General features: G+C 36.6%; 1 protein-coding gene across 1 annotated transcript; it reads right to left on the bottom strand.

Annotated features, from left to right (window-relative positions):
• LOC109715739 (5'-adenylylsulfate reductase-like 5) lies at window positions 339–12,806 on the bottom strand. Its single transcript, XM_020240880.1, has 4 exons — window positions 12,458–12,806; window positions 1,558–1,739; window positions 1,326–1,450; window positions 339–1,130 (listed from the first exon to the last, which is right to left on the bottom strand). Exons 1-4 carry the CDS (start codon window positions 12,677–12,679, stop codon window positions 703–705), a joined length of 957 nt encoding a protein of 318 aa, XP_020096469.1. The 5' UTR covers window positions 12,680–12,806; the 3' UTR covers window positions 339–702.

Consider the following 13,771-nt stretch of genomic DNA (forward strand, 5'->3'; position numbering starts at 1 on the left):
ATTCTCATTTTCAATTAACAAAAGATCTGTAAAGGATGGGCCTGGTAAGTGGTAACCAGACAATTAAGTACAAAATATACCACAGAGGGTCAGGTTGGTTATTCATTCGGACCTTCCCTTCATTCCGATTCAGTGGCACAGAAGGCTGAATGCTCTTTCTAAAATCTAAAAATTCACATAACAACACAAAGAAGGTTTCTCTTCGTTGGCACTGCCACTTGCTCCACTTTTTCCAATGGCAACTACGGAATTATTTCTTCTTTTTTTTTTTAACCCTTCTTGCAAATGCTTTGTTAACAACGCCATACAAACAAAGCCAATTTGGATGCACGAATATCTTAATCTGCAATCTCTTTTGCTTACTCGAGAAGCAAGTGATAATTCGACAACTTACTCAGGAGATGTTCCAACAGGTTTTCATCATTGAAATATACTCCAGTTCAAGCTCAACAAAGATCACACATTGCATTAGCAATGCAGAGAGCATCAGCCTACATAATATACAAGACACAAAACATGAGGTCCTCAAAACTTTACATGCCTATGCTGCCTCTCCCATGTGCACAATCTCCAAAAAGAAGAGGCACGTACAGATATGCATACCGGAGGAAAACAGAGAGGTCGAATGGACCTCGGAAACCACGCGAGCACTTACTCCATCTTAACCCACTTTTCTTCGAATAACTTGCGTGTTAGCCACAATCACGAGTCTAAGGGGGCTAATCTTGAGGAAGAAGACTTGCCCAACGAGACGGAAGTGAGAGAAGAAGCCCAGACTCGAGCATTGCTTGCACCCTTTCTGAAGTTCCTTGTCTTGTTACATAACCCAAGCTTGCTCCAGAGCCTCTTAAGGTCGACTACATGTAGCACACGGGCCAAGAGAAGACTTAGTCCAGTGATAACTCCCAAGTTCAGGGGCTGGACATGCGAGACCCAGAAAGCTCGGAGGCGGCAGAGTAATACAGGCAAGCAGCAAATAATCATCTTGAGATTGATAAAAAGTATGCTGAATGCTACAAATGGTTCGTCGATTACTATTTCCCTGAGCGACCGATTTTGTGGCTGCAGTGAGATGATGTTCCTCAAATCGTTCAGGTCATCAGCAGCAATATGAGCGACCGGATCAAGACCTGCAGAGAAAAACCAGGATTTATAACTACGAGCTAATAAAGAAGGTGCAGCATCTAGTTATATTTTTTTTCCTTGATTAGGTTCAAGGAAAGAAAAAATTAGGTCGTCAGAATCTGCATTTTACAGTGAAATGTACGGATATTTAGATTGGGATATGATGAATATGCAGAAAAGTAGTAGTTGAAGCAAGTTACCTGTGGTTTCCTTGTAGAAATTCACAAGAGAGCTAATATCCCTTGAGCCACGGTATCGAACCATGTCCTTCCCTTTTACAAGCAGAATAGCTGGAAAGCCATGAATCCCATATCTCGAAAGTACACTGTACAAGATACAGGCAAAATTCAGCTTAAGCACTGGTATCATGATCCGAAGAAAGAAGGCTCCACCAAAGTAGATGAAACACAAACAACCGACTTGTTCAAATACCTTGGCATGGCAGAAGATTTTTCAACAGCAAGGTGCCTAATCTGTGGAAACATCAAACTGAGAGCATTGAAAATGGGTCGGAAATCTCTCGAGAATGGACACCATGAGGCATAGAAGAGAACAGCATAAATGGAACTTCTTTGGGCATGATTTAGCTCGCTGTCGAGGGCATCACCAGTCACCTTAATAATGAAAATTAGAGAACAGAAACAAACAATTACAATAAGCTCGCTTCTTCGGAAATCCAGGAACTGAAGCTCCAGATAGTTTTGAGTCAATTAATTTTGTGTCAGTTATTAGAGCATTCTACCACAAAGCATTTTTCTCACAAATATAACTAAACAGCTAACTATCAAGGAAGTAAGATGATCTACAATGGAGGGGACGTTGGATAATGAGTGAAAATTCAGTTGGTGATAATGGTTCTATAATGAAATGATCCAAACGAGTAGCATCATTTGCTTAAATCTATGCATAGATATCACTATAAATCATCTGAATTCTCTTATAATTAATACAACAGTTCTAGGAGCTCATAGGAGAAATGCTGATTATGCTTTCGACTTTCTCCATAACAGTCCGCATTTTATTCCACATTTCTATGCAATGACTGCCAAACTCTTGAAGCTAATTCACTTTTCTCTTTTAGATAAACATGAATTCCACATGCTGAGGACTAGTGACTAATTATTTGATGTTAGAGGCAAAACTCTAAGTCAAAAGATGCTCCACTAGAGGGGTCAAAGTCTCATTAAGATATAGGATTGCCACTTATAATGACAAACCCATCCATGTAGAAAAAGATTATAGCAAGAGAAGGAATTATGTTTCCAACTCTCAGAAAAAATTACTTCGTATCTTGTATTGAAAATTAGCACAGAGGAAAGCTTCAACCCAACAGAAAATATTTCGGGGAATGATAGCCTCCAATTAATTAACCCTGAAGACTCTTGTCAATCAGTAATTACAAAGCAATCTACTGTCTACAACTATAGAATTGTCCAGCAACCATTCAGACCTTAATGACAGTAGAGCATATACTGCAAGAGGTGTGTACGCTAATATATCTCAATTGTCCATCTGGAAGTTAAACAACAAAAGCATTTATAATCGTACGGACTATTTGGAAGCTAACAAAACCAATGACAAATGCACTACTGCCAACCTCTAAACTTTAAACTCACGTAATTCTCTTTTTTTCCTTTCCAATCTCTAAATCAAATTTAAGGATGAACAATAGGTGTGGTGCCAGGGAGGAGCCCAATTCCATTAAGCTTTTGAAGTTCACCAACCTTTTCCTCTTCTTTCTTCACCGTTACCACTATACAATAGCCACTAAGTTAAAAAAAAGAAAAGAAAAAAAGGCTATCACCGACTACAGTAGAATTGAAAGACATTTGAAGGAACCAATTTAGACACTATCAAGCACCTTGTGAGAATAATCGTCTCCTTAGAATTTAGTACCACCACCAATGGCCTGACAAAGACATCTGCGTTGAGGGGAGAGGTCCTACATGTCACTCAAACACATCTTAGGCATAATGCCCCTTTTCCTTCACCTTTTCCTCAAAATGCTCCTCATTCTTTCCCAACAGCACAAACCCCAAGGGTCCAACCCCCACTTCTCCTTTATCATTCAAAAAGTATCTTTCCCATCCGCATTGCAACTCCCTTAAGATAATAATAATATTCTGGAAATGCAGAAGATAAGAAATGTAGAAATGATTGAAACATGCTTAAAAAAATACTCTTAGATCCAAAGGATGGAAATAGGATGCCGAAGACACCCGATCACGCTGGTAGGAAACACAAAAGTATACTCACACCATAACGAATTAGCTCTCCCATCACAACCATATAGTCCTAAATTTTAAGCCTAATCAATACTCCAAAAAATATAGTAACAATTGATAGACAACAAGTTTTCCATTTCAAACTACTATGAATTAGCTAAACATGCAGTATCCTAATGCAACTTTCTTTCCATTTAGCTTACTCAGTGCTGGACCTTCAGAGGATAAGACACCACATATTAGAAAAGGAAAGATAACCTTTTTTCATGCTGGACATTGATATAGAAGATATTGATATTTTTGGACTATTAATGCATAGCATTCGATCTATAAAACTCCCTCAGGAATTTCAAACATCTATTTTAGCAAGACAACATTGACAAAGTTAAAAGGTAATTGCGCACTTAACAAGCAACGGATATAATTGAATTTGTTATCATATAGACACCTTAAATTCTTGTACATATACACCAATAAGCACATATTTAATATAGCACACACATCTATATCCTAAAACACCAGTTATTCAAACACACATCTCTACTTAACTTTGCAAACATAAAGTTGTACAGTAAATCAGATATTCTCACATTAAAAATGCTCATAATACCTAACAGATATTACATTTCATACCAAGTAGCATCACCATAACCTAATATGTCAATTTATATTCTCAATGCAAGTATTTATAAAGATATGGATTACGAGTGTTATTCTGGATAGAACAGAATTGACTGAGAAAACAAAAGAATGTCAACATTTTAAATTATTATCATAGTGCTCTCCAGGAGTAAATGTCAGATCAGAAATATCAATTTGAAAAAAGTAAGCCAACCACAAAGTATAACAAGTGTAATTGCCACACTAACATAAATGTCAATGAACAAGATTAAACATTGTCATATGGGGACAAGAAGCAACGCACCCCGTTCATATGTAAAGACTATTAGAGCACCAGGTTCTTAAAATAGCCGAGAAAAAAAAACAGAAACTTATTACTTACCATTTGTAAACTGGATAAAATATTGCTATTTTTCACTCTCTTTCTCGCTATAAGGTGCATGTATATGAGTTTCTTCTTCCCTGCCTTCTATACTATGTAAATATAGCACCGTAAATTTATTATTGAGTCATGCATGGGGTGTAGATGGGGTGTGGTGAGGGGCAGGGAAGACTTGTGTACTACATTAACATGCATGCTGAGAATTAATGGATGCCTCGCTATCATCCTTCCTATTTTCAACTGAAATAATTATGATCATCACTTTTCCCTTGGCTAGCATAATCATGATCATCATTTCAACAATATAAGAGAATATAGACAGCAAGGTTTTAAGTGCCACCTCATGTCGTACATGTATTGTGCCCTCAATATGGGGGCACAATATAAGGGGGGTCTAGCAGGACCCTCCTGTGCCACGATACCCGCTAGATATCACGCAAGACAGCGCGTTACCCCAGCAGGTATCGCGGCACAATATCGTGGGCGGAGCCCCCCACACACCACAGACATCCACCTTTTCTTTACAAATTATTTTTCCAAAATTTATCGCGCCGCGAAACTTTCGGCAAATCAAGGCATAAAATCGAACTTGATAACCAAATTTCAAGCCACATCTAACATAAAATTCTATTTTTGGAGTTAGAAGATTGAAAATACTGATAAAATTAAAAACTAAATTAAATAAATTGATACTTAAATTAAATAATTTATTTGTCATATAATTTACTGTTAAATTTTTATAAATAGATCTAACATGTTTTTATGATCCACTGCGACGATATATATGGAATTAAGCAGTTATCTGTAAAGATGTAAATTTATATAATTATTGTACTTGTGAATTTTATTATTACATATTAATTTCTATTCTCTACAAGGTATAGTTGTACTTTATATATAAAAAGGCTTACCAGTATATTTAGTGAGTATAGTAAGCTATACATAGCCATTCTATACAATATATATAATTTAACGGTTCCTCCCATACACGTAGGGCGCTTTCCTTCGTTTCCCCCCTTCTCTCTCTCACTGTCATATCTTATAAGATCTCTCTCCCCCCTCCCCTCTCACTCTCTCGTAGGCAGACCCCTCTCACTACTACAACTCTCTCTCTTAGATTTTTCTATCATATCATCTCTCTCTATCTATTGTCCCTCCTCTCTCTTCTCCCATTCTCTTTCCCTCCTCTCCTCTCTCCATCATATCTTACAAGATCTCTATCTCCCCTTTCTCTCTCTCTCTCTCCTCCCTCTCTCTCTCCTAGTCAATTATTATTCTCCAAAACCCTAACTCTCACTCCCACAACTCTCTTTCTCTTAGATCTTTCTATCATATCATATCATCCTAAAGGATCTCACAAAATCTTCTCAAAATCTTTATAATTTTTTCTCCATCAAAACAAATAAATTCAAAAGCACAATATTCTAAAATATTAGAAATTTAAAAATAAAAAAATGTTGAAAAACCTATTTCAAAATGGCCGATAGTTGAGAAATGTTTATACATGTTCCCTTCACGCATAAACTCCTAATGTAGAGTTAGCGACTGTTATGATACAAAACTGATTTGAAAGAATAATTTTAACATTTTTTGTTCTATGGAAATATTCGCATGAGTACAAATTAAATATATTATATTCAAATTTTTTATAATATATGTAAAACTACTCTAATGGGCATTTTAGTTGTGCTTCTTTAGTTATAGCTTTTTCAATCTTCAATTCTTAATAAGTATATAGTATATATATATTAATTGATTAAAATAATATTTACCCGCTGGCGAAGCGCGACCCTATACTAGTATTCATTATTATTTGGATAAACCTTTCAAAATAACATTGTAAAAGCTTACTAGAACAAAAATAAAATAAAATAAGCCAGTATCAAAGTGTGCCATTAGAAAGTCATGCATATCCATCGGCACACGTGTTGCGTATCGGCACGCAAGCCTGCTTGTGTCGTACCGTGCCAAGCAAACAACGACACGCCTCTATGTTACGGCACTTTAATCCTTGATAGACAACATCTATTTCTTTTTCCTTGTCTTTTTAATAGGCACTGAGAAAAAACAAAATTCGAGTACATTTGGGGAGTTCAGCTAGTATACTATCGGGAGCACGAAGGCCTCCGTGCTACCAAGTTATTTTCGATGATGCCGCTTCCGAATCAATGATCGGCTCCGTTAAACTTGATATACACTATTAGAAGTTTCTGAAAATCAAATTTCATGATTTTTTGACATTATTTATCTATCGAATGAGTAGTCTCAACATGAACAGCTAAAAAACAAAAATCTCCTAAAATTTAATGATAAAAGATTTGAATTTCATACCACAATTACTGATCTTGCTCTAAATAGTGAAGAGATTTTATAGCAAAATTTCACCGAATTTGGATTGTTCTACATTGTTAAACTTACAAGCGCATCACATCAGCCATTAAAATTGTCAATTTTGAGACATTTTTAATCACAAATCAAATAATGTTGAAAAAATATATAATTTGATTTCTAAATACTTCTAATAGCATAGATCATGTCCAACGGAGCCAATTGTCAATTCAAAAGTCACATCATTGGAAATAACTTAGTCGCACGAACGCCTCCACGGTGCTGATAGTATTGTAGTCAAGTTCAAATATATATATAGAAAGAGAGAGAAAAAGAGTCCGACTGGAGTGCTTCTAATAGCACAAAACACTTAGTGCTACCAACTTTTCCACCATTAGATCTACCCCTTTAACCATTTCTACCCCTTGAATCATGCTATTCCACCAACCACAACTAAACCCTAGGGGGACCACTATCATCCTAACCCCACAACTCCTTAATCCAAGGGCTAAAAAGCCACAAGCACTAACGACTACGTGCTATTAGAAGTATTCCAGCGCAATTCTATGTGTGTGTGTGTGCGTGTGTACACACACACGTATATATATATATATATATAGAGAGAGAGAGAGAGAGAGAGAGAGAGAGAGTTGAGCTAGAATACTATCGGTAGCAAACAGACTCCATTGCCACCCATTTGTTTTCGATGATGGAGCCTCCAAATCGACGATCGGCACCGTTGAAAATAATTTATACCACTTGAAGTATCTAGAAATCAAATTTCATGTTTTTTCGATATTGTTATCTTATCCATCAAGTGGGCGTAAAAATGGACGGCTGAAAATAAATATCCTTTGAAAAGTGATGATAGGAATTTTGTAATCAAGATCGAGAGTATAGATCTTATTCTAAATAGTTTAAAGAATTTTCTAACCAAAATTCAATTAATTTGGATAGCTTTACACCGTTAAACGAGAAAACGGCTCATATCTATCATTAAAATTATAAATTTTGAAACCCTTTGATCATTAGGTCAATGATGTCGAAAAGATTTGAAATTTGGTTTCTAGGTACTTCAAGTGGTATAGATCATGTTCAACGGTGCCGATCGTCGATTTGGAAGTTTCATCATCGAAAACAAAAGGGTGGCAACGGAGCCCGTTTGCTACTGATAGCATTCCAATTCAACTCTCTCTCTCTCTCTCTCTCTCTCTCTCTCTCTCTCTCTCTCTCTCTCTCTCTATATAATATTATATATATATCAAGTATCCCAGCAGAATATATATATATGATATATACTATATATATATATTTATATATTATATTATATATATATAATTATATATATATATATTATTATATCATATGTATGTATACAAAATATACATGGTATACATTGCACAATGTATACATATATACGATGATACACGCAAGGTTTTAAAGATGCCGCTGGCACACTGGGGGAGCGTGCCAGTCTGTCCCCGGCACCGGGTCCAGCACAGGCACGGCTTGCGTGCCGCACCGTGGCACAGCATATGCATGCGATAAGTATACGCGTTGACCTCCTACCTGGCACGCTTTTGCACGACTTAATATTTCAGTTTTTTTTGGGGTTCAATAAACTTTATAATGTTATTTAAAAGATTTAATAATAATTATGAATATTTATTATATATACCTCACTCATTACTACACTATCAAGTTAATATGCATGTAAGCTTGTTCTGTAAATAAAATACAAACTATTACCGTGAGTTAAATTAGAATATAACAATACATAATAAAATTTCACAAGGTACATAATTATTCTAAATTTACATTATTTAACAGACGATTGACTGCTTAAGTTCGCACATAGATCGTCACACTTGATCATATAGCGTTTGTCATCGCTGCCAGATACAAGATTTACTTGACAATATGATATAAGTATTGCTGGTATTGTCTAGAAAGGGTCATATATTCCAAATACTGTCATCTTATCTTTTGTTCTTTATTAAAAATATATGATCAAAATTTGTTTAGGAGATCGATTTTTGTTCCTTTGATTCACGAAAGTCTCACGGTGCGACAATTTTTGACACAAATATTTGCGAAGAAAAAATGGATAGTCGTGGTGGAAGTGGAGGGTTCGAGCCGACAGGCTCGAGCCCGTAGCCGACCACTGACACAGGAGGGTGCATGGGGCGAAGCCCCCCGCGGTATGGATCAGGTATGTCAATTAAAAATTTGCTCCTATATTGATAAATAAGAAGTTAAAAAAAGGCATCCGCCAAAAAGCAAAAAAAAAAGTTGAAAAAGAGATAATAAAGTGAAAAAAAAGACAATATAGGTGGCCCGGGAAGGGGAGCTCGATGCCCCAGAGAACAAAAGAAAAAAGAAAAAGCCAAAAAAAAAAAAAGGAAGGCAGCGACACGCGGCAAAGTGCCGCGACACATGGCCGCGTGCCACTTTGTCTCATGCGGCATGCGGCCATGTGTCGCGGCACCCAGGGGGGGTCCGAGACCCCCCCCTGTACCGTACCCCCTTCTTGGGGGCACGATACGGCACGCCCCATGCCGTACTGCACGGGGCGGCACTTGAATCCTTGCATACACGTATATGTAAATTATTGTATCAGCTACAAGTTAACTGTTGCAGTCATAGACGATAGATTGCACAAAAATCTATATTAATTATTTGGTCATATGCAATGGAAATCACCCAATGCCCTAGTATCTGAGTAATTTATCCAATAAAAAGATGCTTCATAAGGGAATGATAGTACCAAGCCACTATTAGAGGAAATAGTAATAAAAGAAATGACAGAACTTAGTACAAGAAAGAGCCTTGCCCAAAAGAGGGCTGAATGGAAGATGAGAATCTATACCCCATTAATACCTGAGAACTTGAGGGGTTCATTTATGGTTTCCAGATAATGTCATACACAAATAGAATACTTAACATGCTCTTTTCTAGTGCAAGTTATTAATATATACGCCATTTGACAAATGCAAGTCCTACATGACCTCAAGGTAGAAGCAGGTAAGCATTCCACACAGCTTAGTTGAAGAAAACAAGATTTCTTGAGTATCAAAGGCGAGAATTCTACGACCACAAATACAACAAATTGTGAGATGCGATGTGCGGAGTGAGATTCTTTTTTATTTGAGTTCCCAGCTCGAGGCTAGAGAAAAGAAAAGCTACTCCTGATTCTTGATAGTACGCACATCCCTAATGGAATGGCCTAGCTTTGCTTCTTCCTCTTTCTCAGGTTCGGTTCGGTTTACCGAGGGTGAGGTCGACCTCATGCATTAGCTAATGTATAAATAAATAATTTTAAGTCTTTCATTTAGTGCATCTTCTAAATTTGATATTACCAAAATTAGCAAAAAAGTTGTAACGAAAAAAAATCACCAAATTTGTTCCAAAAGCCACATCACCAATCACCATGAGCTACAAAATATTAATGGTGTGTCTAATTGCCCACGCCACCCCATACCAAGCATACCACACCATGCTAAGGCCTTGCACGCATGTGCCACAGGGTTGTGCCAATACTGCCTCGAGAAAATGATTTTTTTAGAGTTTTTTAAGGTCGTTTTTGAGCTTTTTAAGATGAAAAAGGTTTAGAACAGTTTTTTTTTCCCTTACTTAAAATATGTATCTTGTAGATTCGCTAACGTTTGGAACAGCAACTAAATTTAGTTGGTAAAATTAAAATTTGAAGATTTACCCTAATGCTTTTTTAATCTGTTTAGATCTAGTGCATTTACCTATTTTGGTGTCTTCCCATGAATTTGTACCCACTTATAATGTCAATTTCGTTTTATGCTTGTACTTCATAATATATACAATATGACCTTCTCGGTTATTAACTTTATTGTTACTAAATTGTGTGAGATACCTTTTCTAATAGCAACTAGAAACTGATAAAAAAATCCATGCTAATTTGTCAATGTGCCACAAGCACGCCACTGGCGCAAAGAGCTGTGCAGAAATTGGCACCGGGCATGTTGCTATGCCATGTCGTGCCAATGGCACACTGGCACGCCACGTGCCAAAGACACGGCAATCCTTGGTCTAATTATCAAAGAGTTCCAACAACTATTTATAGCCAGATAGAAGTTGTAGTCACTACAAAACATCAGCATTGTAGTTCCAAGTATTTAGGTTTGAAGTTGATACTTGTTACATGGGAGTATAGAGAATTGTCTAATCGAACTGCCTATTGATTGTTAAATTTCACTTCCAATGAATTCAACGCCTAGTTATATATTTTGTAAAAGTGAAATCAAACGTAGAACTTTATTCCACTACATCTATGCTCTGGCACACACATGCCCATCAACTTTAGAGTGGTTCAAACTTATTTCTGCAAAGATAAAAAGCTAGAATCAGATCTAAACTTTTTGCATTAGCCAGATATGGAGTACCTCAACAAAGCTACATAAATGATCAACAGTACTTCACAGGTAATAATCATCCTACAATCGAAACTCAACGAGTTCCAAATACTTAATAGCTCGGAGGACAGTGTTTGTCATCAAGAAGTAGCAAAATTTACCGCCTTAAATAGGATTTGAACTGTATGATGTCTCTAAACCCAAAATCATCCAAATAAAGAAACAAACAAGACAAGTTTTGACATAGCAAAGGAAAAACTAGTTCAGAAGTTTGCTTTTGATATGACATCCTCCAGAACACTATTCCACTATCGTGAATGTGCCATCCATCCAGTTTCATCTATTAATTAATTCTATCAGATGCAGGAAAGAAAAACTAATGTTTTTTCACGCATGCTTACATTTATCATCATTTAGTAAAAGTAAGTAATGGACCTAAGAAAAATAAAACCAGCCAAATTTCTAATGTAGAACCTATAAAAGTGTCATTCCTCTGGCGATCTTGATATGTTCCTAAGCTTAGGTTTTTTCATTATAAAAGTCGTATATGTCATTTTAAGATGGTTCCTTTATTTCCAATAACCTAGAAGTAAGGGTTAAGGCATGTAAATATGTATTTTAAGGTTTGAGAAATAATAAAGAATCAACTGTACTTTTTTCTATTTTCTTTTTTCTTTCTCCTCCTCTCTTACTATTCATCTCCTCCCCCGCCGCCCCACCCCCACCCCCACCCCCCCCGGCCCCCGGGCGGTGCGGGGCCGCTCTCTTCCCCCTCCCTCCTGTCACTTTCTAANCCCCCGGGCGGTGCGGGGCCTCTCTATTCCCCCTCCCTCCTGTCACTTTCTAAGAGGTTCTACCCCTCGAAGCGCAACCGCTTTCCCTATCGATACGGTAGGACCATATTAGATGTCCAACGAATCAACCTTGACTTTACACAACAGCATAGATTTTTCTACCCCAATCATAATCAAAGTATATCTAATAATATGCCTCAAATTAAACTGTGCATGTTATCCTTTCAATCCATTCGCCACCAACATGACTCCTCAAACAACAAATTAACCAAAAAATACATTTCTCAAAACAGACAAAGACATCATGCAATTATTCATTCTGTATTGTTAACATCCAGCTATTCATGACTACTAGACCTAAGACAAGGTCAAAATAAGCTAACATATATATCTAAAATACTAGAAACCCTCAATTGAAGCACAAACTGAACCTAGAAAATCAATTATCATGATTAAGATGCGACTTTGAAGAGAACCCATCACCCGATCGGTAACAAAAACCCCAAAATCGTCAAAAAAAAAAAAAAAAATCCAATTTTGCGCGAAAACACAAGCTGAAATGGAGAAAAAAAAGGGGGAGAAGAGAGAAACCCTCACCTCAAGAGGCAAAGAACGGTCGATCGGGAGAGGGCATTGGGATCTGAGCTCGCCGAGGAAAGCGACGTCCGATCTAGGGCAAAAAAACGACGACGCCGCCGCCGCCGCCGCCGACCCGTCGGAAGATCCGAACAGGGAGGTGGCGACGAGGAGGACGAGGAGGATGAGGCGCGGAGAAGGCGCGGCCATAGAAAAGGTAGAAATGAGAGGAGGGGTTCTCATTCTTCTTCTTCTTTCTCCCTTTCTTCGTTTATGTTTTAGTTTTCTTTTTTCTCTCTCTCTCTCCCTCTTCTCTTTCTCTTTCTTCTTGGTTTAGGCCAATCCCGACCTGGCTCGCACCAAAACAAGGAGCCCCTATGAATGGTATATAAATATATATATATATATATATATATAGATGGGAAAATTTCCTCTATACCCTTCTAAAATCATCTAATTACATAAATACTCATCTAAAAATTGAAATATCATGAATACCCCCCAAATTTGAAAAACTTACAAAAATAACCTTACAATCAAGTTTCCATCCAAATTAAAGTTAATTATTATTTAAATTCCAACTTTACCTCTTTAATATTTCAAAATTAATAAACTCTATCTAGAGTAAAAATTTACTAAAATTCAATTGATTTTAGTTTTAAATTGTTTCATTTCAATTACAAATAAATTTTTCTATTTGGAATAAATTGTATTTAAATTAAATTTTATTTAATTTAACTACAATTTATTCCAAATAGAAATATTTATTTTTAATTAAAATGAATAATTTTTTTAATTAAAATCAATTGAATTTTACTTAGTTGATTTTGAAATATAATAGAGGATATTTATTTATGAAATAAAATAATTGAGCATTAAATACATAAGAGGGGTAGAGTTGGAATTTAAGTACTAATTAACTTTAATTTAGATAGAAACTTGATGGTAATGTTATTTTTGAAAGTTTTTCAAATTTGGGGGGTAGACATAATATTTCAATTTTTAGATGGGTATTTATGAAATTAGATCACCGCCAATCGTCACCTAATTGCTCCTTGAGCATCTAGGTGCGCCAATCGTCACCCCACTGTTCAGAGTCAGCCAGATCACCGCCCCAATACCCAGCACTCGAACTGGTGCGCGCTATATCCTGTAGCACACAAAACACGGGGTAAAAAGCACAATAGAATCTCGAAACTCACAGACTAGATAACCTCGGGATTAAATCCTGCATACCTCACGCTCTCATGTACCTACAATCTTATGGTCTCCCTAAGGTCAATCTAACAAATGGTTCAGTTAGAAAGCCTGTAAATGTAAATGTATTTGTTTCAC

The sequence above is a fragment of the Ananas comosus genome, linkage group 9 (genome assembly GCF_001540865.1).
Source record: "Ananas comosus cultivar F153 linkage group 9, ASM154086v1, whole genome shotgun sequence".
In the NCBI taxonomy this organism is placed as follows: Eukaryota; Viridiplantae; Streptophyta; class Magnoliopsida; order Poales; family Bromeliaceae; genus Ananas; species Ananas comosus.